The sequence below is a fragment of the Eschrichtius robustus genome, chromosome 11, assembly GCF_028021215.1.
Source record: "Eschrichtius robustus isolate mEscRob2 chromosome 11, mEscRob2.pri, whole genome shotgun sequence".
In the NCBI taxonomy this organism is placed as follows: domain Eukaryota; kingdom Metazoa; phylum Chordata; class Mammalia; order Artiodactyla; family Eschrichtiidae; genus Eschrichtius; species Eschrichtius robustus.
The window spans coordinates 113,684,925-113,711,813 of NC_090834.1; the positions used below are offsets into that span (position 1 = coordinate 113,684,925).

The following is a 26,889-nucleotide window of genomic DNA, read 5'->3' on the forward strand; positions in this document are numbered from 1 at the left end:
TTGGGCTGGTTGTCTCCACAGTGGTGGTACTGGTTGTAGGAGCTGTGGTTGGGCTGGTTGTCTCCACAGTGGTGGTGCTGGTTCTAGGAGCTGTGGATGGGCCGGTTGTCTCAACAGTTGTGGTGCTAATTGTAGGACCTGTGGTTGCGCTAGTTGTCTCCACAACGGTGGTGCTGGTTCTAGGAGCTTTGGATGGGCCAGTTGTCTCCACAGTGGTGGTGCTGGTTGTCTCCACAGTGGTGATGCTAATTGTAGGACCTGTGGTTGGGCTGGTTGTCTCCACAGTGGTGGTGCTAATTGTAGGAGGTGTGGTTGGGCTGGTTGTCTCCACAGTGGAGGTGCTGGTTCTAGGAGCTGTGGTTGAGCTGGTTGTCTCCAGAGTGGTGGTGCTAATTGTAGGACCTGTGGTTGGGCTGGTTGTCTCCTGAGTGGTGGTGCTGGCTGTAGGACCTGTGGTTGGGCTGGTTGTCTCCACAGTGGTGGTGGTAATTGTAGGAACTTGGGTTGGGCTGGTCGTCTCCACAGTAGTGGTGCTGGATGTAGGAGCTGAGGTTGTGCTGGCTGTCTCAACAGTGGTGGTGATGGTTGGAGGAGCTGTGGTTGGGCCAGTTGTCTCCACAGTGGTGGTGCTGGTTGTAGGAGCTGAGGTTGTGCTGGCTGTCTCAACAGTGGTGGTGCTGGTTCTAGGAGCTGTGGTTGGGCTTGTTGTCTCCACAGTGGTGGTGCTGGTTTTAGGAGCTGTGATTGGGCTGGTTGTCCCCACAGTGGTGGTGCTAATTGTAAGAGCTGTGCTTGGGCTGGTTGTCTGCACAGAGATTGTGCTGGTTGTAGGAGCTGAGGTTGAGCTGGTTGTCTCCGCAGATGTTCTGCTGGTTGTAGGAGCTGAGGTTGTGCTGGTTGTCTCAACAGTGGTGGTGCTGGTTCTAGGAGCTTTGGTTGGGCTGGCTGTCTCCACAGTGGTGGTGCTGGTTCTAGGAGCTGTGGTTGTGCTGGCTGTCTCAACAGTGGTGGTGCTGGTTGTAGGAGCTATGGTTGGGCTGGTAGTCTCCACAGAGTTTGTGCTGGTTAGAGGAACTGCGGTTGGGCTGGTTGTAGGAGCTGTGGTTGCGCTGGTCATCTCTGCAGAGGTTGGGCCTTCTGTAGGAGCTGAGGTTGTGCTGGTTGTCTCCACAGAGGCTGTGCTGGTTATAGGCACTGCGGTTGGGCTGGTTGTCTGCACAGTGGTTGCACTGGATGTGGCCTCACGGGAGGTGGTCCTTGTGTGGCCAGTGACACTCACACTTGAGGTGCTGGGAACTGTGACATGTGTGACAGTGCAGCCTTCCTGGGGCTCACAGCACAGCACGCGCACCTCGTAGTTGAGGCACATCCTGAACTTGCCCTTCTGGTCCCGGTTCCGACACACCAAGCCCACTTCCGGGCTGCACTGCACCACCTGCCCCAGCGTCTGGATGCTGACATCTGGGTGGTTCTCGGCTCGGCACTCCAGGGTGCTGATGTATTCGGGTCGGTGGCAGATCTTCTCTCCTCTTCTGACGATGTTGCTGTAGGTTTCAAAGTCTCCTCCGTGGGGCCCAGGAAATGGGAAGTCCACATCGAACCACTTGGTCCACAGGCACTGTGGCTGGCAGGAGGTGGTCCCAGGTTGGGAGGGGGTAGTTTCAGGTATAGGGACAAAAGTTGTGCTGGTTGTAGGAGCTGATGTTGTGCTAGTTGTCTCCACAGTGGTGGTGCTGGTTGTAGGAGCTGTGGTTGGGCTGGCTGTCTCAACAGTGGTGGTGCTGGTTCTAGGAGCTGAGGTTGTGCTGGCTGTCTCAATAGTGGTGGTGCTGGTTCTAGGAGCTGTGGTTGGGCTGGCTGTCTCCACAGTGGTGGTGCTGGTTGTAGGAGCTGAGGTTGTGCTGGCTGTCTCAACAGTGGTGGTGCTGGTTCTAGGAGCTGTGGTTGGGCTGATTGTCTCCACAGTGGTGGTACTTCTTGTAGGAGCTGTGGTTGGGCCAGTTGTCTCCACAGGGGTGGTGCTGGTTCTAGGAGCTGTGGTTGGGCTGGTTGTCTCCACAGTGGTGGTGCTGGTTGTAGGAGCTGAGGTTGTGCTGGTTTTCTCCACGGAGTTTGTGCTGGTTGTCTCCATGGAGCTTGTGCTGGTTGTAGGAGCTGTGGTTGGGCTGGTTGTCTCCACAGTGGTGGTGCTGGTTGTAGGAGCTGAGGCTGTGCTGACTGTCTCAACAGTGGTGGTGCTGGTTCTAGGAGCTGTGGTTGGGCTGGTTGTCTCCACAGTGGTGGTGCTGGTTGTAGGAGCTGAGGTTGTGCTGGCTGTCTGAACAGTGGTGGTGCTGGCTGTAGGAGCTGAGGTTGTGCTGGTTGTCTCCACAGAGGCTGTGCTGGTTATAGGCACTGCGGTTGGGCTGGTTGTCTGCACAGTGGTTGCACTGGATGTGGCCTCACGGGAGGTGGTCCTTGTGTGGCTGGTGACACTCACACTTGACGTGCTGGGAACTGTGACATGTGTGGCAGTGCAGCCTTTCTGGGGCTCACAGCACAGCACGCGCACCTCGTAGTTGAGGCACATCCTGAACTTGCCCTTCTGGTCCCGATTCCGACACACCAAGCCCACTTCCGGGCTGCACTGCACCACCTGCCCCAGCGTCTGGATGCTGACATCTGGGTGGTTCTCGGCTCGGCACTCCAGGGCGCTGATGTATTCGGGTCGGTGGCAGATCTTCTCTCCTCTTCTGACGATGTTGCTGTAGGTTTCAAAGTCTCCTCCGTGGGGCCCAGGAGATGGGAAGTCCGCATCGAACCACTTGGTCCACGTGCACTGTGGCTGGCAGGAGGTGGTCCCGAGTTGGGAGGGAGTAGTTTCAGGTATAGGGACAAAAGTTGTGCTGGTTGTAGGAGCTGATGTTGGGCCGGTTGTCTCCACAGTGGTGGTGCTGGTTGTAGGAGCTGTGGTTGGGCTGGTTGTCTCCACAGTGGTGGTGCTGGTTGTAGGAGCTGAGGTTGTGCTGGCTGTCTCAACAGTGGTGGTGCTGGTTGTAGGAGCTGATGTTGGGCCGGTTGTCTCCACAGTGGTGGTGCTGGTTGTAGGAGCTGAGGTTGGGCTGGTTATCTCCACAGTGGTGGTGCTGGTTGTAGGACCTGTGGTTGGGCTGGTTTTCTCCACGGAGTTTGTGCTGGTTGTCTCCACGGCGGTTGTGCTGGTTGTAGGAGCTGTGTTTGGGCCGGTTGTCTCCACAGTGGTGGTGCTGGTTATAGGAGCTGAGGTTGTGCTGGCTCTCTCAACAGTGGTGGTGCTGGTTGTAGGAGCTGTGGTTGTGCTGCCTGTCTCAGCAGTGGTGGTGCTGGTTGTAGGAGCTGTGGTTGGGCCAGTTGTCTCCACAGTGGTGGTGCTGGTTGTCTCCACAGTGGTGGTGCTAACTGTAGGACCTGTAGTTTGGCTGGTTGTCTCCACAGTGGTGGTGCTAATTGTAGGAGGTGTGGTTGTGCTGGCTGTCTCAACAGTGGTGGTGCTGGTTCTAGGAGCTGTGGTTGGGCTGGTTTTCTCCAGAGTGGTGGTGCTGGTTCTAGGAGCTGTGGTTGGGCTGGTTGTCTCCACAGTGGTGGTGCTAATTGTAGGAACTGGGGTTGTGCTGGCTGTCTCCACAGTAGTGGTGCTGGTTGTAGGAGCTGAGGTTGTGCTGGTTGTCTCCACAGAGGCTGTGCTGGTTATAGGCACTGCGGTTGGGCTGGTTGTCTGCACAGTGGTTGCACTGGATGTGGCCTCACGGGAGGTGGTCCTTGTGTGGCCGGTGACACTCACACTTGAGGTGCTGGGAACTGTGACATGTGTGACAGTGCAGCCTTCCTGGGGCTCACAGCACAGCACGCGCACCTCGTAGTTGAGGCACATCCTGAACTTGCCCTTCTGGTCCCGGTTCCGACACACCAAGCCCACTTCCGGGCTGCACTGCACCACCTGCCCCAGCGTCTGGATGCTGACATCTGGGTGGTTCTCGGCTCGGCACTCCAGGGCGCTGATGTATTCGGGTCGGTGGCAGATCTTCTCTCCTCTTCTGACGATGTTGCTGTAGGTTTCAAAGTCTCCTCCGTGGGGCCCAGGAAATGGGAAGTCCACATCAAACCACTTGGTCCACAGGCACTGTGGCTGGCAGGAGGTGGTCCCAGGTTGGGAGGGGGTAGTTTCAGGTATAGGGACAAAAGTTGTGCTGGTTGTAGGAGCTGATGTTGTGCTAGTTGTCTCCACAGTGGTGGTGCTGGTTGTAGGAGCTGTGGTTGGGCTGGTTGTCTCCACAGTGGTGGTGCTGGTTCTAGGAGCTGAGGTTGTGCTGGCTGTCTCAACAGTGGTGGTGCTGGTTGTAGGAGCTGAGGTTGGGCTGGTTGTCTCCACAGAGGCTGTGCTGGTTGTAGGCACTGCGGTTGGGCTGGTTGTCTGCACAGTGGTTGCACTGGATGTGGCCTCACGGGAGGTGGTCCTTGTGTGGCTGGTGACACTCACACTTGACGTGCTGGGAACTGTGACATGTGTGGCAGTGCAGCCTTTCTGGGGCTCACAGCACAGCACGCGCACCTCGTAGTTGAGGCACATCCTGAACTTGCCCTTCTGGTCCCGGTTCCGACACACCAAGCCCACTTCCGGGCTGCACTGCACCACCTGCCCCAGCGTCTGGATGCTGACATCTGGGTGGTTCTCGGCCCGGCACTCCAGGGCGCTGATGTATTCGGGTCGGTGGCAGATCTTCTCTCCTCTTCTGACGATGTTGCTGTAGGTTTCAAAGTCTCCTCCGTGGGGCCCAGGAGATGGGAAGTCCGCATCGAACCACTTGGTCCACGTGCACTGTGGCTGGCAGGAGGTGGTCCCGAGTTGGGAGGGAGTAGTTTCAGGTATAGGGACAAAAGTTGTGCTGGTTGTAGGAGCTGATGTTGGGCCGGTTGTCTCCACAGTGGTGGTGCTGGTTGTAGGAGCTGTGGTTGGGCTGGTTGTCTCCACAGTGGTGGTGCTGGTTGTAGGAGCTGAGGTTGTGCTGGCTGTCTCAACAGTGGTGGTGCTGGTTGTAGGAGCTGATGTTGGGCCGGTTGTCTCCACAGTGGTGGTGCTGGTTGTAGGACCTGTGGTTGGGCTGGTTTTCTCCACGGAGTTTGTGCTGGTTGTCTCCACGGCGGTTGTGCTGGTTGTAGGAGCTGTGTTTGGGCCGGTTGTCTCCACAGTGGTGGTGCTGGTTATAGGAGCTGAGGTTGTGCTGGCTCTCTCAACAGTGGTGGTGCTGGTTGTAGGAGCTGTGGTTGTGCTGACTGTCTCAGCAGTGGTGGTGCTGGTTGTAGGAGCTGTGGTTGGGCCAGTTGTCTCCACAGTGGTGGTGCTGGTTGTCTCCACAGTGGTGGTGCTAACTGTAGGACCTGTAGTTTGGCTGGTTGTCTCCACAGTGGTGGTGCTAATTGTAGGAACTGGGGTTGTGCTGGCTGTCTCCACAGTAGTGGTGCTGGTTGTAGGAGCTGAGGTTGTGCTGGTTGTCTCCACAGAGGCTGTGCTGGTTATAGGCACTGCGGTTGGGCTGGTTGTCTGCACAGTGGTTGCACTGGATGTGGCCTCATGGGAGGTGGTCCTTGTCTGGCCGGTGACACTCACACTTGAGGTGCTGGGAACTGTGACATGTGTGACAGTGCAGCCTTTCTGGGGCTCACAGCACAGCACACGCACCTCGTAGTTGAGGCACATCCTGAACTTGCCCTTCTGGTCCCGGTTCCGACACACCAAGCCCACTTCCGGGCTGCACTGCACCACCTGCCCCAGTGTCTGGATGCTGACATCTGGGTGGTTCTCGGCTCGGCACTCCAGGGCGCTGATGTATTCGGGTCGGTGGCAGATCTTCTCTCCTCTTCTGACGATGTTGCTGTAGGTTTCAAAGTCTCCTCCGTGGGGCCCAGGAAATGGGAAGTCCACATCGAACCACTTGGTCCACGTGCACTGTGGCTGGCAGGAGGTGGTCCCTGGAGAGGTCCGCTCATTTGTTCTGGCTGTGACCCTCGTTCTTGGGGGCACGTGTGCCGAGCTGGCAGTGCTGTGTTGTGTGGAAGACGAGAAGGTTGCAGTGGCCCAGGCAGTGCTGGTTTCGCCTGTGGTCGTCTGTGTGGGCCCAGGTGTGGTAGGTGGTGTGGTCTTTGTTCTGCAAACGTCCACCACCTCACAGCACAGGATCCGGATTTGGTAGTTGTAGCAGATGGGGGGCAGCTGGTCTTTGTTCCAGCAAATCAGCCCCACGTTTTTGTCACAGATCAGGTTCTGCCCCAGTGCCTGCAGTGGGGTGTTGGGAAAGACCTCTGCCCGGCATTCCACGTTCTTGGGCTTTGCACAGAATTTATAACCTTTGGATCTCAGATTCTGAAAACTGTCAAAATCTCCACTGTTCCTCCCTGCCCCTGGGTAGCTGCCGTCAATCCACTTGGTCCAGGTGCATGATTCTTGTAAACAGGTGACCTGGGTTGGCTCAGATGACGTTCCCTTCGAGGGCCCTGGGGTTGTGGTTGACACAGAGGTTGTGGTTGTAACTGTTGTTGAAACTGGCGCTCGGCTGGGAGTCGAGAGGGTTGTTTTCCCAGTTGTTGAGGTACCTGGGGCAGGTGTAGAGGTACCTGGGCCAGGTGTTTTGCTAGTCGTAGAGGCAGTGGTTGGGCCAGGTGTGCTGACAGGGGCTGAGGAACCTGTGCTCCCTGTCGGCACAGATGTAACCCTGCTGGCTCCTGGCGTGGGCCCAGTTTCAGTCGTGCTGAAGGTTGCAGGAGGGGTGGTCTCTGTACTGCTAGTGGGGCAGGCCCGGGGGGAGCAGCACAGGATCCTGATCTGGTAGTTGTCACAGCGCCCAGAGGCCTGGTCCCTGTTGTAGCAGGTCAGCCCCACCGTCGGGCTGCACTCCACGTGCTGCCCCAGGACTTCCAGCGGCACCTCGGGGGCACCCTCGGCTCGGCACTCCACCGCCCTCGGCGCTCGGCAAACCCGGTACCCATAGGCACGGAGGTTCTCCAGCGTGTCGAAGTCACCGCTGTCTATGCCCCATCCCGGACGGCTGACATCCAGCCACGGCGACCACTGGCACTCCTCCCCACAGTGCGGCCGGGACGAGGGCGGGGAGGAGGCTGTGGGAGGAGTTGGTCCAGGGGATGTGCCCGGGGTGGTGGCCGGGGCCGAGCTCGGAGTGTGTGCTGTGCTTTCGGAAGGGCTGGGGTGTGTGCTGGGTGGAAGCGTGGAGCTCATGACTGAGGGCAGGAGAGAAAGGGCAAGCGTCAGGGGCCAGGTCTCCCCACGCTCCTTGAGGACACCCCCCTGCCCCCTCTGTCAGTGTCAGCCGACTGTCTGTCTCCGCCCATGACGGGAACTTGGGAGAGAGGGCAGCTGCCAAGCGTCTGGGATACGCCCAAACCGGGCAGGGGTAAAGCTCACTGCAGCTGAGTCAAGGGGTGAATTAAGCTTGTGTAAGGGAAGCCTGCTCCCCGGAATCTAAAGCCAGAGTTACAGGGGCTCTTCACCCTTGGGGGAAGCTCTAATAAGGCCCTAAGGCGCCCTTAGAAGAGGTGAGGATGCGGAGGTGCCTGGCCCTGGGGCAACGCAAGGCGATCGGAGAGCAGTGGATCCAGGCAGGGACTCCCCAGCTGGGCTTCTCGTGGTCCTCTTCCCAGGAACCAGCCTGGGATACCTTTGCTCACAGCCCCTGCCCCGTGCTGGGTGCCTCAGCCCTGAGAGCATGACTGGGGACATGGGACCTGCCAGCCTCAAGGTGGCTGGCCCTTCCTGGCTGCGGGCCGGCGGGCACAGGGACATGCCCTCTGTCTCGTCCTGGCTCCTTCCTGCTTCTTGGGGCCAGGGGTGGGGGGACGGCCCCACCCGGTCGGCACCCCACGTGTCTGCCTTACCAAATGGGGTTGTAGAGAAGACGAAGGTGGTTTGGGGGGTGCGGGGGGTAGGGCTGCAGGCTTCGACCCTCCTCTCGATGGTGCCGTTAGCCCCACAGTGGGCGGAGATGCAGCCCCCCGTGCCGTCCATCGTGTGGTAGATGACTTCCCCGGGACGGAAGCGCTTCCCGTCGTAGGTGCAGACACAGGCTGTGGGGAGGACAGGCGGTTAGGGGGCTGGGGCGCAGGCAGGGACCCGAGACCCCGGGCACAAGGAGGGCTGCCCACCACTCACCCTCAGAGTTGTAGGTGCAATGCACGCCGCTCTCGGTGCAAACGCTGGTGACAGAAGGGAGATGAGTCTGGGGGTGGAGACTCACCCAGGGGCAGGCAGGCAGGGGAAGCCCCACTGGGGTCCCTGGGGGCCATGCCTCAGCCCCAGAAGTCACACCCTCCCAGGGAGCCCTTCCTATCTATGACCGGAGAAGGCAGTTCGCGCATAGCCACTGAGCCTCCTGGACCTTCTGAAGGCCACTCCCTCTCCAGGGTGTCTTCCCAGAGGTCCTTGGGCCGTGTCACTGCTCAGCTTCCCCTCTGGCCTCTTCCTTCACCCCCAGACCCCCCACCCTCATCCTGCATAAAGGAAGCTCCCTGTTGGACCCCACAGGAAACCCAGGCTGGGGGACCCTCTGGCCCTGAAAGAGGGAGGCTCTGCTGGGGGGTGGCCGGGTGGGGCCTTTCCCCAGTGGTGGAGGGCTGGGCGAATCCCCAACGTGCTCCAGGGTCTTCTTGGCTCCCGCCAAGCGTCTCACCAGTAGTGGCAGTTCTTTTCCAAGGGTACCGTGGAGCCCGGCCGGTAGGACTTGCCCTGGACACGGCAGGGCGTTGGTGGGGTCGGGGTTGGGCATGAAGCTACACATCGCATCTGGTCCTCATCGAAGATGGGGGCCTCTGATGGGCACTTGGGGTAGCAGCCTGTGGACCAGAGAGGCCTGAGTCCCAGCCACACCAACTGCCCACTGCCTCACCCCCGCCTCGACTCAGTCCCCAGCCCTGGACCCCATCACGCCGTGGGGAGCTTGAGGCTACGGCCGCAAAGGCACCACGAGGGTCAGGAGGAGCCCAGCCTGGCCAAGGGTCCCAGGATCCCCAGGACAAACCTCAGCCCCAACCACCAGCTCCCCAGCACGGCCCCGCCCAGACCAGCAGGGCAGCAGTGCACCTTCCAGGCCGCGGATGTCGTGCAGGTACTGGCCGCGGGGGTTCCGGCAGGTCCTCAGGAAGGGGGCCCCGCAGGGCTGGTAGTGCCACTCGCACTGGCCCTGGGGGTTGTAGTAGTCGCAGAAGAGGGCTGCGGACAACGGGGGCGGGCTCAGGGCCGGGCGCTCGGCCCAGGGGGTCCCGGGTGGAGTGCCGCCCTTGCAAGGACAGCCCCGGGGGGCTCCCCTGTACCCCGATCCTTGACCAAGTCCTGTGAGCTGTTCTGAAGACACGTCCCTCCTCTGTGCCTCCCGGGCGCGGCCTCAGAGGACATGGGCCTAGGATGCCCAGGGACAAGAGGGGGCAGTGGGGAGGGTGGCGGGCTGGTTGTCAGGGGCGCCCACCCACGGCAGCCAGTCTCCATGGAGGGGGGGGGTGCTCTGCTGATTCCCTTCAAGCCCTTCCTCCCCTCGCACATTCAATACCACTCTTGTCACTCCCTGTGTCTCCGCCCCACCCTGACGGACACATCCGTGGGCACTCACGGCAGACGTCCGGGGTCCGCCAGGACACGCACACGCCCGCTTCGTGACAAGCCTGGGCGTAGGCGGCCACGGCCGTGCAGAAACACTCGCAGTCACCCCCCGAGTCGCAGGCACATGCGTCGCTCACGCAGGCCTCGTAGTACCTGGCCGACTCCACCTACGGGAGAGAGAGGCTTCAGACGCCGGGGGACCCGCCATCCCTGTGGGCTCCGGGGAATCAATGCAGCTTGGTGTCGGCCTGGGCCGGTTTCCCCTGGAGCTCGTTGTCCCACGAGGCCGGCCAGACGGGTCCTCATGGCCACAGCTGGCCCTAGAGGGTGGCAAAGAGCCACTGCTCCCATTTCTGTCCCTTCTTCCCCAGGCGCCTGGAGGAACACCCCACGTACGTGGGCGTGGCAGGCGCTGAAGGTGGCGCTGTTGACTATGCTGCACTGCTTCTGGGCCCAGGACTTGCGGTACGGGTTGGCGGCGCAGGGGTCCTTGGGGGCCTGGGCGTCCGGGCAGGACGGGGAGAATTTCCAGCTGTTGCCGAACTCCAGCGCGTCGCCCACCACGGACTGGCTCCGCGTGGTGAAGTCGTTGAGGGCATTGTCGTCAAAGTTCCCGCACAGCCCGCAGACCCTCCCCTGCGGACGGACAGACGCAGAGACGGCACAGGCTCAGGGCAAGCGCAGGAGGGGCCCTGCGACCTCACTCACTCCCCCCCCACCCCGGCGCCCTCAGGAAGAGCCCCACTGGGCTCTGAAGTCTCCAGGAGGGGAGGGCACAGGAGAAGCAGCCTAGTGGCTATGGATTGTCCCCCAAAGGCAGGCTCAGGTCCTGACCCGGGACCCACGAGTGTGGCCCAAAGTGGAAGTAGGGTCTCTGCGGATGCAATCAAGTTAGGATGAGGGCATCCTGGACTGGGGGGTGGGTGGCTGATCCAGTGGCCGGTGTCCTTACAGGATGAGGGACACACACAGAGTGAAGACAGTAAAGGGACGTTGTAGGCAGAGGTTGGGATGATAGGGCGCTTGGGGCCACGGAAGCTGGAGGAGGCGGGAAGGATCCTCCCCTCGAGCCTCTGGAGGGAATGTGGCCCTGGGGCATCTGGTTGGACTTAGTGTCCAGACTGTGAGAGAAGGGCCACCAGTTAGGGATCATTTCTTCCAGCAGCTGCAGGACCCGGACACGGCCGTGGGTCTCCTACTGTTACCTCCTCTCTATCTCTCTGCCTCTCTGTTTCTCTCTGTCTGTCTCTCTGTCTCTCTATATCTCTCTGTGTCTCTCTGTTTTTCTATCTCTCTCTGTGTCTCTCACGCTGTCTCTGTGTCTCTCAATCTCTCTCTGTCTCTCTGTCCCTCCCCCACCCGCACCCCCGTCTCTGGCCGGCCCTTGGTCTGGGGTGAGGGCGGCGTCCTTCCTGGGCAGGGCCTCACCTTGAACTCGGGGCTGAGTCTGAGGAAGATGCTGGTCCCCTTGTCCCACAGCAACACCAGGCTGACATCCGTGTCTACCACCAGGTAGATGCCCATCTGGCGGATGGAGAAGGGTGGCAGCTGCCCCTGTTCCTTCTCGATCACCTCCACGTTCCCGTCACTCAGCTTCAGCTCGTAGCTCTGCGTGGGGCAGGGCCAGTGAGTGTCTGGGTGAGGACCCCGGCCACCTGTCGAATGGGTCCATGGCCCTGTGGCCCCTGTCCCGGCTCGGCCATGGGAGCGCGGCCTTCCTGGGGGCTCCCTGCCAAGCCCCCCATCCACTGCTCACCCCCAGGAAGATCTTGATGGCCTTGGAGCAGGTGGTCCCGGTGGTGCCGCAGGGGACGTTCTCGGTGATGACGCGGAAGCCATCCTGGGCGCTGCCGTTCCCCCCGCAGTGGTCCTGGGGAGGCCGGGGTGGGACTGAGCATGCGCCCCGGGGCAGCACAGCCGGCCTGCGGGGCGGCGGGAGAGCTCGGCAGCCACATACCTGAAGCAGCGTGTACTCGCAGTCTCCGCTGAAGCTGTAGCGCTGCCCGTCGAAGGTGAGGTAGTGGCCGTCGCCGTACACCGCGCAGGTGGCCGAGCAGGGCTGGTCTGTGCACTGCCACATCCTGCTCTTACAGGTGCTGGGGCAGGGGCGGCAGGCATCAGGCCCAAGCCTCCCTCCTAGCGGGCCAGCTGCCTGCCTGGGTGGGGGCAGGACTTGCCGGCTGGGCTGTACCTCCCGCTGCAAGGAACCCTCCCCCAGATGGGGTCCGAGCCCCTCCCCGTACCAGGTGTTGCAGCCCACCCGGATGATCTGGCCCGGCTGGTAGCTGGCCTCGTTGTGCACACAAGGGCAGTCGGACACAGGGATGCAGCCGCCGTCGCCACTGGCCACCAGCCCGTGGGGACACACACAGCCCGGCACACACTGGGAGCTGTACTGTGGAGGCGGGGGGAGCAGACACAGCTTAGTGGACCCCCAGGGCCTGCAGCGGGGCCACAGGGATAGAGGACCAGCAACCTGCGGGCAAGGGTCCCCGGGGGCCAGCGAGTGGGCTTCTCCACAGGTGCCCATGAGCGCCAAGCAGCTGTGGGCTTGTTGGAGGGGGGTCTCTGGGGACACTCACACAGTCCATGTCCAGGGTGTGGCAGCTCTTCTGACAGCCGGCCCCAGCAGCCCCAGGCGTGGTATTGCGGCAGTCGAAGTAGACCATGGGTGGGGTACAGACTGGGGAGGGAGGGGCCATTCAGGGGACCCTGACGCCACCTGCCAGGCTGGCTTGAGGGACGTGTTTCCCGACGGCAGAGTTTGGCTGCCCCGGGGTGAGCGTGTGAGTGCGTGGGAAGGGTGCCCACACTGCTGAGCCCAGAGACGCTGATTGACACCCACCAGCCTCGCTGACTTGTGGGCATTTAACCCCGTACTTAGGTAACTTTATGCAGAGATAACCGAGGGCCCCCTCCCTCCCCCTCCCCCACTCCGGGCTCACCTGGAGCTGGGGCGTGACCTCCGATGCAGGTCAGTGTGCCCTGGGTGCAGGTGCTGCAAGGAGAGAGTGGTCAGAGAGCCCCCCAGCCTCGCCCACCCCACCCACTCAGCAGGGGCTCTTACCAGATGACCCCCTGCTCGTGCGTCGACTCCCCATCGGGGACCACGGAGCCCCCACGGTAGCAGGGGCAGCTGGTGGCCGGCACACACTTGCCCATATCATCCAGGAAGGTGCCGTCAGGGCAGGTGCAGCCGTCCACGGGAACGAAGCTGACGCTGCAGGTGACATCCGCGTCACTCCGGGCCCGGCAGGTGGGCTGACAGGTGCTGATGTTGTAGAGGTAGGTCAGCGACTTGGGGCAGGTGGTCATGGGCTTTGCTGCAGGATGCCAGGAGGGGGCAGCACTCAGGACAGGGCCGGCCCCCCTGGCTTCCCTGTTCCCGCCAGGCCCTTCGTCCTTGATGGGGTCCCGGGATACCGGCCTGGGCGCTCCTTGGCCTCTGAGCCTGGTTGGGGGACGGGGGCCATGGGCCATCCACCCTGGGACACTCACTGCACACGCCGTCCCGCCAGCCGCTGAGCAGCACGCCCCGGGCGGCGCAGGCCCGCACGTAGGAGGACAGGGCCGCGCACATGCAGTCCTCACTCTTCTCGCAGCTGCACGTGTCGAACATGCAGTTCTGGGGGGGGCATCGGGACGTCAGGGACACCAGGCCACACACGGTGAGCTTCCCCCGCACTGCTGCCGGAGGCCCTGCCTCCCCAGGACCCCTCCCCGAGCCTCACGGGGGTCCCACTAACGTGCACAGAGCATCTTGCAGTCACACCCCTGGGCTGGGGGACAGGGGTGCTGGAAGGACCACAGCCCCTCATCTCTGTGACCCAGCAGTCCAGCCCTGTGTAGTCAGCCTTAGACACCAGTTTCTCATCTGCACCCCGGGGCCAGCGGGCTACTCACTCCCTGGGTGTAGCCCCTGTGCCTAGCGTGGAGCAGGAGGACAGGACGGGCTCAGAACCGCAGTAGGTGGGTGAGTGAGTGAGTGAGTGATGGATGAATGAGTGAGTGGATGAATGAGTGAGTGGATGAATGAATGAATGAGTGAGTGGATGAATGAATGAATGAGTGAGTGGATGAATGAGTGAGTGGATGAATGAGTGAGTGAATGAATGAGTGAGTGGATGAATGAGTGAGTGAGTGATGGATGAATGAGTGAGTGGATGAATGAGTGAGTGAATGAATGAATGAGTGGATGAATGAATGAGTGAGTGAGTGAATGAGTGAGTGAATGGGGGTGGGAGAAACTGGAGGTTGAGAGACCGGCTGGGCCCAGACACTGCTGCCACGGCCCTTGGGACCCTGAGGGTGGCTGAGTGGTCCAAGGGTAGAGGCAGGTGGGTGGCATTACCGAGTAGTAGGCGCTGGGGTTCACAGCAGCGTGACACCGGGCGAAGGGGCCGTGGGGGTCTGTCAGCCGCGAGCACCAGCGCTGAGCGTACTTCTCTGTGGACAGAGGAGGGGGGCGGTCAGCGAGGCTGGACAGTCATGTCAGGCGGGAGCTACATGGAGGTGAGCAGCTTTCCTTTTAGCCGCAATTCCTGATGCTCCTTATAAAGGAGTGCCAGGTGTGAGCAGAGCTCGGCTACTTCCCGAGCGCCCCCCAGCCTGGTCCCCCCAGGAGAGGAGGCACGGAGGGTGGGCCTCCACTCCCCCCAGCACCCTGATCCTCTCCTCCCGGGGCTCACCCGGCCAGAACAACGCATGTTGACTCTGCCTGTTTACCTACCACCTGACTCGCCCTTCAGGCCGGGCCCCCAAGGAGCCCATGCTCAGACCTCTGGCCCAGGGGCCCCGGCACCAGGTTGGCCCGCAAGGCCGCTGGACACACATACCGTTCTCCACGCTGAGGGAGCAGGGGTCCTCGAAGCCGTTCTTGACGTTGGGGCAGGCGGCCTGGGTCTTCCAGGTGTTGGCGAAGGCGGCGGCCGTGCCCTCCACCACGCCGCTGATGGTCCGGAAGTCGTCGGCCTGGTTCTGGTTGAAGTTCCCGCACAGGCCTGGGGGCGGGGGTGGCGTGAGGCCCCTGTGTGCTGGGCTGCGGAGGGTGGGCTCGGGTGCTGGGTGGTGACCCTCTTACCGCAGGTCTGCCCCCGGAGCTGGGGCGCCAGCCTCACGAACACCTGCATGACGGGCACCAGCTGGACGTCCAGCTGCAGGCCCAGCTGGGTCTGGGCGATGATGAAGAAGGTGGAGGGTCTGAAGAGCGTGACGTTGGCTGCAGACACAGGGGACCAGGTCTCAGTGGGCGCAAGGGGCGGGGCTGTCAGGGGGTTGGGCAGGGCAGGCGCCCTCACCTGCCGAGAGGGGCAGCTGGGTGTAGATCTGGTTCACAAACACCTCCCCGCTGGCCTTTACCACGAAGACCTGGAGAAGCACATGACATGGCTCACGATGGCCTCCCCAGGGCAGAGGAGGGCTGTTGACCTGGCCCCCCGTCCCCCAGGCTCAGCCTGCTCTGCTAAGCTTTCCGCGAGGACCGGACCTTTTTTTGGCGACATGAAAACCAAAGAGATTTACTAAAGTAAAAAAGTCAACTTCAGCAGAGAAGCTTCCTGGCCTCATGGGGGAGGTGTGGAGGCCCCATGCCAGTCCCTGAGCTGTTCCCTTTGGGGACGGTCACTCAAAAGAGCCACAAGAGGTGGAAGCAGGGAGTCAGTGGGAGGGTCCTCGGGCCGTGCCTGGGCCACCTGCTCCCCATGTGGGATCAAGGGCTCGGGCAGAGGTCACTTGCCGTGAAGGACACCCCCAACCCCAGGGTCTGCACTCACCATGTGCCCCTCCCCCCCAGCCCCAGGGTCTGCACTCACCATGTGCCCCTCCCCCCCAGCCCCAGGGTCTGCACTCACCATGTGCCCCTTCCCCGGAGCCCCAGGGTCTGCACTCACCATGTGCCCCTCCCCCCCAGCCCCAGGGTCTGCACTCACCATGTGCCCCTCCCCCCCAGCCCCAGGGTCTGCTCTCACCATGTGCCCCTCCCCCCCAGCCCCAGGGTCTGCACTCACCATGTGCCCCCCGCCCAGGATCAGCGTCAGGCTCTTCAGGCAGGTCTCGCTGTCGGTCAGCCCACACCTGCGCAGCTCGGCCAGCACGGTGAAGGCGCTGCTGTCACAGGGCTGGAAACACAGGTCCTCACCCAAAGCTCAGCGGCCCCCAGCCTGCCTCACCCTCCCCTCCCCACCACCTGTCTGCCCGCCCAGAGCTGGGGTGGTTTCCTGGAGGACTCGGCATTGGGGATCCCGAGGTGGCCCCAAATGCAGCACCTATGTGCAGCCCAGGCTGGGGAAGGACACGTGGGCCCACGGCCTGAAAGCCGCTCTGTCCGGGGGGACCCTGGGGCCACGTACCTTGGCCAGCACGTAGCTGCAGTCCCCATGTACCGTGTACTGCCGCTCGTCGAACGTGGAGAAGTGGGCACCGCCCAGCACCGAGCAGGTGCCCGGGCACTGCACCTCCTGGCATCTCCACCGGCCTCCAGAGCAGGTGCTGAGAGCAGGGAGCGACCACGTGGGTGCCGGCCCACGGGAGCAGCCCGCCCCCCCAAGATGGCAGGTAGACTTGCCCAGGCCTGCCTGCATCACCTCATAGACTGAAGCCCATCAGCGCCTGCCCAGAGAGCCACTGGCCTCTGCCTGGGGACCTGCGTGGGAGGGGACGAGCAGCCCCGGGGCCACAACCCCCAGAGGGGCCGGCCCGGGTGCATCCAGGGGGACCAGAGGGCAGGGGCCGTCCCTGGGCATCTCCAGGGGGAAGGGAGGGCAGGGGCCCAGGGTCCTACCAGTTGGTGCAGTCTGTGGAGTAGCCGGTCCCTGGAGTGTAGGTGGCCCCGTTGTACACACAGGAGCACTGGGGCACCGGGATGCAGCCAGCATGGCCAATGTCATCCAGCACCGTCCCTGCAGAGGCAGGCGGGACACGTGGCAGGTGCCGGACTGTGTCTACCATGTGAGTGTGTGGAGGGGACAGGCCCTCTGCCCACAGTGGCCCTGCCCTAGAGGGTTCCTCAGACCCAGGGGCCCAGGGACGCCTCGGGCCACGTCAGAGGGGCCTTCCTTCCTGAGCACCCACAGTGCCTCTGGGTGATTCTGGGGGCCCAGAGGGGGTGGGGCTCCATCTCACCCTCGGGGCAGAAGCAGCCGGCGACGCAGTGGTCCTCACAGAGCGGGGAGTGCTCGGGGTTGGAGCAGGTGTCCGCACAGGGCGACCCGCACTCGCGGTACTGCATGTTGAGGGGGCACGTCTGGGCTGCAGGGAGGGGGATGGGGCCCACGTCACACCCTGCCCCTGCCTCCGGCCCGAGAAGGGACCGCATGGCAGGGCCGGGGCCACGCAGGGCACTCACGGCAGAGCTGGGGGCGCCGCCAGTCCAGGGGCAGCCCCCCGGCGTGGGAGCACTGGCGTGAGTACTCGGCAAGCGTGTGGCAGAGGCAGCTGCTGGGGTTGGCCTGGTCACAGCGGCAGAGGTCTTGCCGGCAGGCCTCCAGGTAGCTGCTGGTGTCCACCAGGGCGGCACAGTCCGAGAAGAGCTCGCTGCTCAACATCTCCTCGCAGATGCCCTGGGGCAAAGCCGGGGCACTCAGTCCAGGCTCTGGAACATCCCCTGGCCCACGGCCCCCTCCTCGACTTGTCCCCGGGGCCGTGGGAGCAGGACGCCACCCCCGTTCACTCTGGGACTTACAAAACCGGTCAAGCAGTTCGTGGGGGGCTCAGGGGCGGGGTCCTGACACCGCTCCGTGGGGCCGTCCATCTTCTGCAGATTCCCAAACTCGGTGGGGGTCAGCTTGATGTCTGCCAGAAGCACAACACCGGGCTCTTCTCAGGCTCCCAGCACCCCTCGCTCGGGGCGACCGGGCTACGCCTGCCTTCCCCTTCCACACTGCCAGTTTAAGTGGCGGCTACACAAGACTTTCGGGGAGTCTGGAGATGAAATGAGGAACTCCCGGGCATTTGGGGCTGCAGGGCAGCGGGCTGAGGTCCGCTAACTGACGCTCCGCTGGCCCAGGGCTGGAGAGTGACCCTGGGCCCCTGCCGGCCACTGCTGTGCACCCGGGCAGGCTTCCCCTGAGGGCGTCCCTTACGGATGGGCTCTGCGTGGGGCTTCATGGGCCTGACAGTGGGGACCCTGTGATCGGGACTGCAGCAGGTGTGGGTCACATAAAAGGCCACTGCTTGGCAAAGTCTCAAGGACCAAGAAGCAGAGACAGGGTCTGGATGGAGGCCGGTCTTCGATTTCAGAGGAGGGTGTGTGATGGGTACTGAGAACAGGAGGGCTCAGTGGGGGCTGCCCCGCTGAGAGCGTGTGCTGGGTGGGATGGGGTGGGGGTGAGTGCACGTGAGCGCACGCCGTGCGTCTGTGTGTGCCGGGGCGTGCCAGAGTCTGTGCACATGTGTGTGGTGTGGGTGCGCGTGCATGCTGGACCTCGAGTGTGTGGGTCTGCGTGCACGTGTGGGTGCGTGCACGTGTGTTAAGACTGAGACCTCTGACTTGGGACCCTGGAAGGCAGGCTTCCAGGGAGCACAGAGATGGAGCAGGTGGCAGGGAGGGGGGCTCGCGCCCCGGGGCTTACTGTGGGAGAAGAACTCGTTGAAGATGGGGACGCCATTGAAGTCTCCGCAGAGCCCGCAGGTCTGGTTGGCGTACTTGGCGTCCAGCTCCAGCTGCAATGAGAGGACGCATCAGGCTCCAGCCGTGCCAGGGACACCCCCGGACCAGAAGGACAGACGAGGTTCCCAAGGCTGGAGCAGCTGGGCCTCCTCACAGAGGACCCTCCCCACTTGCTCCACGCAGTTGGGACCCGGAGCAGGGGGTCTGTCCTGGAGGAAACGACCCCCACACGCAGGGTCTCCATCAGGGGTGTGGACCCTGGGGCCCCGTTAGCCTCTGGGCCCCCATCCTCACTGCCGTGGGGCCGGGGGTGTCTGGTTTTCCCACCCTCCTTCGCCCAGAGCACCTTCTTCCCTCCCTGGGGAGGCTGCCCGGCTGGAGGCATGTGCCTGGTCCCCCGAGCCCGGCCCCCCGCCTCACCAGAAGGCTGTCATCCTGGTTCCACATGAAGACCAGGCCCAGCTTGGCCGCCACCTTCACGTAGCTGCTGCTCTGCTCAATGAAGACTCCGGAGTGGCTGAAGGGCAGCTGAGCTCTGCGGAGAGAGGGCCCAGCTGAGGCACCACAGGGCACGAGGGGGCGGGCAACATAGGCCTGGGCCTCAGGCAGGGAGGGTCCCTTCGGTCACACGTGTGAAAAGGTCAACACGCCCACAAGAGCCTGGAGCTCTGGCATCAGAAGAACGAGGAAGGGGCCGCTTCGGGGGCAGAGTGAGAGCCTGAGCCCCTGGGCGGGGCAGGGGGCCGAGCATGGGGGCCTGGGGGGCACCGCCCCCAGCCCCACTCTTGGGACAACTGCACTTCCCTCCCCCGACGGCCCAGAAGCATCCCCGCCGTCCGGGGCCCAGACTCACGGGCGGCCGTTGACCAGCACGGAGCCCTTTGTCAGCTCGACAACCATGCCGTCAAGCTTCATGGTGACCCTGCTGGGCGCGGTGGCGTTGGGGCCTGGGCCGCGGCGGAGCTGGAGGTTGAAGTCCTCGTAGGCGGCACCGCAGTGCGCGGAGAAGACGTAGTTGCACAGCCCGGGGAAGCGGAAGACGTCGCCGTCGAAGGTCTTGTAGTGGAAGTCGCCCCACGTGCTGCACACCCGCCCACCGTGCGCCGTGTTCAGGGCTGTGGGCCGAACAGAGCAGGGCCTTTCCGAGGGTGCCAAGTCTGGGACACCTGGACGTCCCAAAACCTGGGCCCTTATCCACCTGGGAAGCTGCGGTCCCCCTGTCCCCCCACCAGGTCTGACAAGGCAGAGCTCGGCCCACACAGCCCCCGGCCTGGCCTCTCGGGGTCTCACCTCGCACCAGGGGGCTGCTCCTCAGAGGCGGGTGGATGGTCACCCCGCGGAGGGAGTTGCCTGTGGAAACAGGGCGGGTGACGCACAGCCCTCACCCCCACCGCCCTTTGGTGGCTCCGCAACTGCTCGGATCTGGCGGACTCCAGATCCGGCTCCGGGTTCTGCCGTGTATATGGCCTCCCGGCCGGTGTGAACACCAAGGCCAGCGGGCACCACTGTGGGCTGAGAGCAGAGCACCCCAGGGGCCCCAGCTCTCACACCACGTGGCCCAGAATGCTGTTTGCACTGGGGCTTCCTTGCTCCCGGAATCTCAAAAATGCCTGAATCAAAACCTGGAGACTGTCATGCAGAGTGAAGTAAGTCAGAAAGAGAAAAACAAATATCGTATATTAACGCATATTCGTGGAATCTAGAAAAATGGTACAGATGAACTGGTTTGCAAGGCAGAAATAGAGACACAGACGTAGAGAACAAACGTATGGACACCAAGCGGGGAAAGGGGGGTGGGATGAATTGGGAGATTGGGATTAACATATATACACTACTAAGTATAAAATAGGTAACAACTGAGAACCTGCTGGATAGCACAGGGAACTCTACTTTGCTTTGCTGTACGGTAGAAACTAACACAACATTGTAAAACTATACCCCGATTAAAAAAAAAAAACAAATGCATCAGCAGCTACGGACAATCCCTTGGGTGCTGACATCAGGCACAGGTGCGCCTCCCTGGGAGCCCCTTTTGGGGACATGCAAACTGAGGTGGCTGGGTCTGTCCCCGAGCCTCCCCTTGCTCTGGGGTGTCTGGCCGTGCTGGGGGCTGACCCTCACCCGCCCTGCCACCACTGGAGTATCAGGTGTTAACTCCAGGGAGAAAGGGACATTCTGTGAGCTCCCAGCGAGCCTGTGACCCTGTCTCAGCCACGCCGGATGGGGATGGCAAGCAGCCTGCAGGGCCCAAGGCGAGTGGCCCATGGCCCCTCAAGGGCTCTTTGACTGCTGGGGCGGGGTGGGGGCTCTGACAGGTGGGGGGTCCACTCACCGCCAGGCCCCTGGGGGGCAGGAGGGAGGTCCGGGTACTCATAGCCGAGCTCTGCAGCGCTGTCCCGGGCCTGGCCTTTGGGAAGAGGAGAGGGCGCTGGGCCTGAGCCGGCCGAAGGACCCGCACGTCCCCTCAGAGGATGCACGTAGGGAGGGATGGAAGGTCCGGATGGTGGGGTTCTCTGTGCGGACGGGGGCACTGTCCGGGGGGATCTCTTCCCGGCTGCCGAGCCTCTGAGGTCACCCGGGCCCACGGCTGGGCCGCCACTCCCTTGACCTCCCCCTCAGGTGGCCCCATGAGCATGTGGGGGTGACCCCGGCTGGTCTCTCCAGGGGCCATTCCTTCGTTCACTGTTCATTCATGCCCACCGAGTGTCCACCAGGGCCCAGCCGCTGGTCCCCTGCTCAGGACGTAAGGGGACAGGCAGGCAGCCCCCGTCCGGGGGCATCCCATCTACTGAGGGAGCAGACAGTAAAGTCACGGGTCTGCTGCAGCTGGTCCAAAGGCAACCAGAGCTCTGGAGGAAAATTCAGAGCCTGTTGGGGATCTGGGACCAAGAGTGGGGACAGAGCTGCACCCAAAATGGGGTGCTCAGGGCCACTGCACAGGTAAGGGCCCAGCGCCGTGGAGGCCAGGCAGGCAGGGCCCGGGACAGGCAGTGTCGGCCCGGAGGCCACCCCAAGGACCTCATTTCTGGGGTCCTCAGAGGCCGTTCCAAAGGTGCAGAATGTCGTCAGACACAGGCTTGCCATGATCCTGCACAGAGCTGGCATGGCAGGAGGGTGCCTAGCCCCCCACCCGGAGGGGGAGGCCCAGCCCTCCTCTGGATGGGGGGCTGACCCAGGGAGCACAGCTTCACTCACTCGTGTTCTGGCCCCATTTCTCAGATCACCCGGGACAACCTGGACTCATGCTCGCCATGTGTCCAGGGAACATCCAGTGGGGCAGCCCTGCCCGGAGTACTCGAGGGAGAGCTTCCCAGTTCTGGGACCGTCTGGCAGCAGCGGGAGACTGGGGACCGAGATGTGCGAGCCGCCTGGGGCAGTGGGGACCTTGGCTAACATGTCATGTTCCCCAAGCCGCCGTTCCGGGAGCCTGGGAGCCACCCCTCACCCATCCAGGTCCCTGCTATCCCCTGGGAAGCAGAGGAGGGAGGTGCAGCCCAGATGGGGAGGGGCCTCCGAGGACCACGGAGGCTGTGAGCCTCCCTTATCACACCCTCCAGCCGGGACTGAGCCCACCATAGAGAACCAGACAGGGAAAGTGAGCTGGTGAACCGGGGATGCCCGGGGGGGTGTCCCAGGCAGGTGGGCAGCTCTGCCAGGCTGGCCCAGGAGTTCGAGAGTCTGCTCAGACCAGGCTTGGCAGGGGGCAGAGGGCAGAGAGCAGCAGAGACGCACGTGTGGATGAGATCCTGCAGCCAGGGGCTCATAGACGCTGGGCTGCTCCCACCCCCAACCCCCACATGGACCCCGCAGCCCCCAAGAACCCCTCCCCAACCCCACAAGCTGGAAGCCGCTGGAGCGGGCGCCGAGCTGGAAGAGCCGCTCACGGATGCACTCAGCTTGACCAGAGCCCAGGACGAGGCCTCAGAGCTGCCTGCTGCCCGCCGGGGGCCAGGGCCACCCTAGGATTTGGGGGGGCCCCAGGGGCCCCAGGCCATGGTCAGGGCCAGCCTGGGAAAGCCAGCACGAGCCTTACCTGTGTGCTGGGCACAGGCCAGAGTGAGGCCCAGGGCCCAGAGCAGGGCCAGCTTCCTCCGGCCGGCACCCATGGTGTGTGGGGGGAGAAGTCCCCAGGGCAGCCTCTGAGGAGGGCTCTGAGTCTGCAGGAGCCTTTTGTAGTCCCAGAGCTGGCTCCAGCCCCACTGGCCTCACGTGGGAGGGTGGGGCAGGGCCTGTGGTTCCCCTCACCCAGGTAAACAGTGGACACTGGCTACGGGCTGGCTGGCAGCTGAAGACAGGCAGGGATGGGTGTGTCTGCCAGGTGGGATGTGGTTCCTGAGGGTCCCCCAGTCCTGGCCTCAGGCACCCTCCACCACGCCCCTGCCCCTGGACCTTCCCTGGGCGCTCTCCCGTGCAGCCGGACCCCTGAGTTCCTGGCACCTGGAGTGGCCACTGGCATCTTCCCTGCTGCTGGGGCTGCTGGGGCCAGCCCCACCCTCACTGGAGAAGGGCTCAGGGCGTGGCGCCCCCGGTGACAGGACCCCGCCCCACAGTGCAGCCCCCCGACCAGCACTGCCTGGGAGCCTGGCCGTGCTCCAGCTGGGCGGGTGACCCCAGGCCGGCTCCAGGCACAAGTGGGCCTGTGGCCTCGAGGGGCAGGGGTGGCGGAGTCCGCTGAGCTGCAGAGATGCCGACTGAACCAGCCCAGAAACGGGCCCAGTGGTCTTGGCCCTGATGGGCTCTGGCTGAGAAAGCACCCTGGTGTGATGGACACCCGGCCTCAGACAGTGGGTGTGCGAGCCCTGGGCCTATCAGGGAGCCAGGCGCTGCGGCTGGACCTCCGCCGCAGGGGTCCACACACCCCCACCAAGGCTGGCGGCTCCACTGCCACAGGTGGGCCCAGCCAGGAAGCTCTACGTGGGGCGGAGTGGCAGCAAGGTGAGCGGGAGGGGCTGGGCTGGGTCCCCACCATGCTGGGGAGGGGTCTGGGGGCAGGGGGCACCCTGGAGCTGATCCGAGCATTTGCTTCTGGCTCACTTGGGGCCTGTCCCAAGCTCCTTCTGGTCACCTTGTTTTTGGTCCCTGAGCCATCCCCTCCTCATGCCCCAAATTGGCCCTGGTACCTGGTAGAAAGAATGCCTCACACATAACAGGAGAGTGGGGGAGGGACACGGGGGTGAGTGAGTGAAGGAGTGAGAGTGTAAGAGAGTGAGTGAATGAATGAGTGAATGAATGAATGAGTGAATGAACGAGTGAATGAATGAGTGAGTGAGTGAATGAACGAGTGAGTGAGTGGGTGGGTGGGTGGGTGATCACATAGCAGGGGGCGTGGATGCGGGTTGAAGGGAGCTGGCGCCACCTCCGTGCCCCCCCGCCCCCCCCACCCTCCCTGCAGGCTGGTGTATCACGTCCTCACCCTCCCCGGCACGGCTGCCTGGCTCTAGAGCCTGACAGCAAGTCACCTGGTGCTGAGCAGGGCAGGCCCCTAGGGGCAGGCCGAGGGGACCAGTCTGGCTCCAAAGGGCTGTGCAGGTTTTGTGGTTAGGATATTGGACATGGGGAACCAGTGCCTTGGTGGGGAGGCTCTAGGGTCTGCAGCTGGGGGCCAGACCCAAGCTGAGGGAAGCTTGAGTGACATGGGCCTCCCCTCCCCACGACCCCAGGAAGGCAGGGAGGCAACAGGTCAACCAGTGTCCACGGCGTAGGGCACAGGCCTGAGTCCACACCTCGCCCCCGACCCATCTGAGTCACCAGGCACGCTTCCCTTCCCGGGGTGGGGGAACCCCATAAGAGGGACCCATGGAGAGGGGGTCTGGGGTCGGGGCAGGTGTGTGGGACCAGTGACCCAGCCTTGAAAACCAGGGGTCTTCTTCCCTGTGACCTCCACAGCCCAGTGGGGGCTGTGGAGGGGTGGGGGGCTGGAAGGGGTCCCTTAAAGCAGTGGGGCAGTGATTCCACCCTCCTGCTCTCAGGGGCCTTCACGCTTAGTGAGGGCAGCACAGGGGTAGGGGCACGGCCGGGGTGAGCCTCGGCCACCCTCAGTTTCCTCATCTGAAAAGGGGGTCCATGAAAACCCCTGCAGGAAGAGGGTTCATGTCCAGGGGTTCACAGTAGGGTGCTGTGTGTGGGGAGCGGGAGCCACACGTGGGGATGGGGCTCGCCCAGGGCGGTGGCCCCAGAAGCCTCTGCTCCCCCGGGTTCCCCGGAGGCCACACAGCCTGCACCTGGGCTGCTGCCAGCCCCCCACCCGGACCTGATAAACTAGCGGGTTTACTGGAGAGCAAGGCAGTGCTTGTTTGGACAGAGGGCTGGGGTCCAGCCCTGACAGGATCGCCCAAGCATTGCCGTGGCAACAGGAGGACGGTGGAGGGATGTGGGGATGGGATGCAGGCCAGGCCGCTGACTCACTCTGGCAGCTCTGATTTGGGACCGGAAGCAGGCATCAGATAGCTCCTATTTGTATGAGGGATTGACCCAGGTGAGGATGAAACGCCCACCAACCCGGATCCGGCCAAGAACAGGGCCCCACGGGTGGGCAAGGAGCCTATGGGTGGGAGGTGCGAGTCCAGCGCTTTCCTCTTGGGGCGGGTGGTGTCCTGCGACCCCCGGGGGCAGCATGTTCCTCACAGCTCTCTCCTCAGACGCATGACCTGGTGGAGAAGCGGCCCCCATGACCCTCAGGACCCTGGGCTGCCTGACCCTGACCCTGATCCTGACGCTGGCCTAGCCCAGCCCAGCCCAGCTGTTTCTGGCCAAGGTGACCAAGGCAGGGGACACTGGCTTCAGCATTGCCTGCCCAGGGCTGGCACTCCTCCCCCACGCCTGTCCCTTCCTTTCCAGTTTCTGGGCATGGCCGAGGTCCCAACGCAGGTGACCTGCAGGGCCGTTGGGGTCACTCTGCTGTAGCTGCAGGACCTGGGGGCTGAGCCATCCCCGCAGCCTTCTTCGGGACCGACGCTCCCACCTCCCTCAGCCCACGCAGGCTGCAGGGCAGAGGCTCTGTCCTGGGGGACAGGTACAGCTTTGGGGCAGGAAAAGGGGGCAGGTTCATGGCCCTCCCCATGTGGGACTCTGCGGGGTTGGCCTCCTCCCCTCCAGGGCGAGGACGTGAGCACAGCGGGATCTGACTGGATGCGCAGACCGTCCGGCTGGAGTGGCCAGGCAGCCGGACCCAGCCCTCCCTCCCCTATAGCCCGGTGCCCTCGAGGGGCTGCGGTGCGGGGCAGACTTGACTTCCACCCTTCCACCTGGGACACATCTCCAACCCAGAGGTCAACACCTGCACCCCAAACGCCAGGTCCCTCCAACCCCCTGCCCTGGGAGAAGAGCCAGGCCTGGACCAGCCACACGTCTTAAAGCAGACAGTCAGCTGTGACTCCTGTTTTCTGCCGAGACCGCGGAGTGGACGGCTGTCTCCAGTGGACACTTTGTCAGCCCCGTCTCGGACGCCAGCCTGGTGGCAGTCCTGGTGGGCCGGGCACACTTCTTGGAGGCTTCACTGTATAACTCAGTCCATAGAAAACCAAAAACTCCTGAGGGGTTGGAACTGTGGTTATCCCTGCTTTTTGGATGACACAGATGGGAGGCACCTGACCTCAGAGGAACCAATTGGAATTCGAACCCAGGGCCTGGGGCTCCAGACACTGGGAGGAGGTGGCATCCTGGCCCTGAAACCCATCAGCTGTGTAGCCCTGGGCCAGCACATCACCCTCTCTGTGCCTCGGGCATCTCATCTGGAAAATGGTGACCGTAGGAGCACTGCTCAGAGGACTGTTGCCCCAGGGACAAAACCAACTGATGCATCAGGGAAGCACCCTCTGAGCTGCGTCTGGTCCCCCGGAAGAGCCCCTGCCGCCCTCGCAGCGGTCACCTCCAGGAGCCTTCAGGCAAGTCGAGGGACCTCATGAAGCTCCCGCTTTCTCTTCCTGAAACGGGGTGATGGTGCCGCGCTGGGTCACCCCCTCGACTTTCTGCACATTTTAACACACCTGGAAGCTCGGTGCATTGTCAGCCTAACCGCACCATGACAATCAAACAGGCAGCACCTTCCTCTCTTCGCTGCACCTAAAATCACAGCACAGTTTCTCACCAATGTTGGCTTAGCATCCGTGACCCACAGTCACTCCTGACGCAGGGGACACCGTGAGGCCGAGGGTGCGGCCTGATGTCATAGATGCGGAAACCAGCAGTTTGGGGAAAGTTTACCACGTATTCCGTGTGACAGAGAATGAGTTCAGGACAAAAGCAGATGGAACCCCTCTAACCTTCGAAGAGGAAGTGGGCGCCACCTTGGCAGGGAGGCGCTGGGAACCTCTGATAGCTTACAGGAATTGTGCTGTTGACAGAAAGGGCAGGGTGACTTCAGCGTTGCTCCAAGCCGGGAACTTCCTTGATAAGGAGGACGGCGTCCTAATCCCTCCTGCTTGGCTTTGGGGCACGAGGGGGAGAGAGCCATCTGGAAGATGCCCATGGGTGGGGTCCGCCTCCCCGGGCCGAGGGGCCAAGACCCTCCCGGGACCGGCGGCGGGGGCGGGGGGGGGGCGCCTGGGGGATGCTTTCTGAGCAGCGGGAGAAGGGAGCGGAGAGTAAGTCTGGTTTTATGGCGGGGCTGCACTGATTTGGAGGCTTCCTGCACGTGTTTGTTTATCTGCATCACTGGGCAAACAGAATT

General features: G+C 62.9%; 1 protein-coding gene across 1 annotated transcript in view; it reads right to left on the bottom strand.

Moving 5' to 3' along the window:
• Nucleotides 1-22,327, bottom strand: part of MUC5AC (mucin 5AC, oligomeric mucus/gel-forming) — a 31,273-nt gene extending 8,946 nt beyond the window's left edge. The window contains exons 1-32 of the mRNA XM_068556171.1: nucleotides 22,255-22,327; nucleotides 20,554-20,628; nucleotides 19,512-19,571; nucleotides 19,075-19,336; nucleotides 18,642-18,756; nucleotides 18,184-18,274; nucleotides 17,295-17,404; nucleotides 16,959-17,172; nucleotides 16,736-16,861; nucleotides 16,395-16,512; nucleotides 15,964-16,102; nucleotides 15,622-15,732; nucleotides 14,914-14,983; nucleotides 14,697-14,834; nucleotides 14,452-14,616; nucleotides 13,968-14,062; nucleotides 13,115-13,241; nucleotides 12,684-12,939; nucleotides 12,562-12,614; nucleotides 12,199-12,299; nucleotides 11,860-12,011; nucleotides 11,574-11,712; nucleotides 11,272-11,486; nucleotides 11,045-11,222; nucleotides 10,013-10,252; nucleotides 9,627-9,783; nucleotides 9,104-9,232; nucleotides 8,694-8,856; nucleotides 8,177-8,220; nucleotides 7,903-8,091; nucleotides 5,624-7,248; nucleotides 812-5,413 (exon numbers count right to left, since the gene is read on the bottom strand). Coding sequence (XP_068412272.1) covers nucleotides 812-5,413; nucleotides 5,624-7,248; nucleotides 7,903-8,091; nucleotides 8,177-8,220; nucleotides 8,694-8,856; nucleotides 9,104-9,232; nucleotides 9,627-9,783; nucleotides 10,013-10,252; nucleotides 11,045-11,222; nucleotides 11,272-11,486; nucleotides 11,574-11,712; nucleotides 11,860-12,011; nucleotides 12,199-12,299; nucleotides 12,562-12,614; nucleotides 12,684-12,939; nucleotides 13,115-13,241; nucleotides 13,968-14,062; nucleotides 14,452-14,616; nucleotides 14,697-14,834; nucleotides 14,914-14,983; nucleotides 15,622-15,732; nucleotides 15,964-16,102; nucleotides 16,395-16,512; nucleotides 16,736-16,861; nucleotides 16,959-17,172; nucleotides 17,295-17,404; nucleotides 18,184-18,274; nucleotides 18,642-18,756; nucleotides 19,075-19,336; nucleotides 19,512-19,571; nucleotides 20,554-20,628; nucleotides 22,255-22,327 — 10,332 coding nt within the window. The remainder of the gene's footprint in view (nucleotides 1-811; nucleotides 5,414-5,623; nucleotides 7,249-7,902; nucleotides 8,092-8,176; nucleotides 8,221-8,693; nucleotides 8,857-9,103; nucleotides 9,233-9,626; nucleotides 9,784-10,012; nucleotides 10,253-11,044; nucleotides 11,223-11,271; nucleotides 11,487-11,573; nucleotides 11,713-11,859; nucleotides 12,012-12,198; nucleotides 12,300-12,561; nucleotides 12,615-12,683; nucleotides 12,940-13,114; nucleotides 13,242-13,967; nucleotides 14,063-14,451; nucleotides 14,617-14,696; nucleotides 14,835-14,913; nucleotides 14,984-15,621; nucleotides 15,733-15,963; nucleotides 16,103-16,394; nucleotides 16,513-16,735; nucleotides 16,862-16,958; nucleotides 17,173-17,294; nucleotides 17,405-18,183; nucleotides 18,275-18,641; nucleotides 18,757-19,074; nucleotides 19,337-19,511; nucleotides 19,572-20,553; nucleotides 20,629-22,254) is intronic.
• Between the last annotated feature and the right edge of the window lie 4,562 nt (nucleotides 22,328-26,889).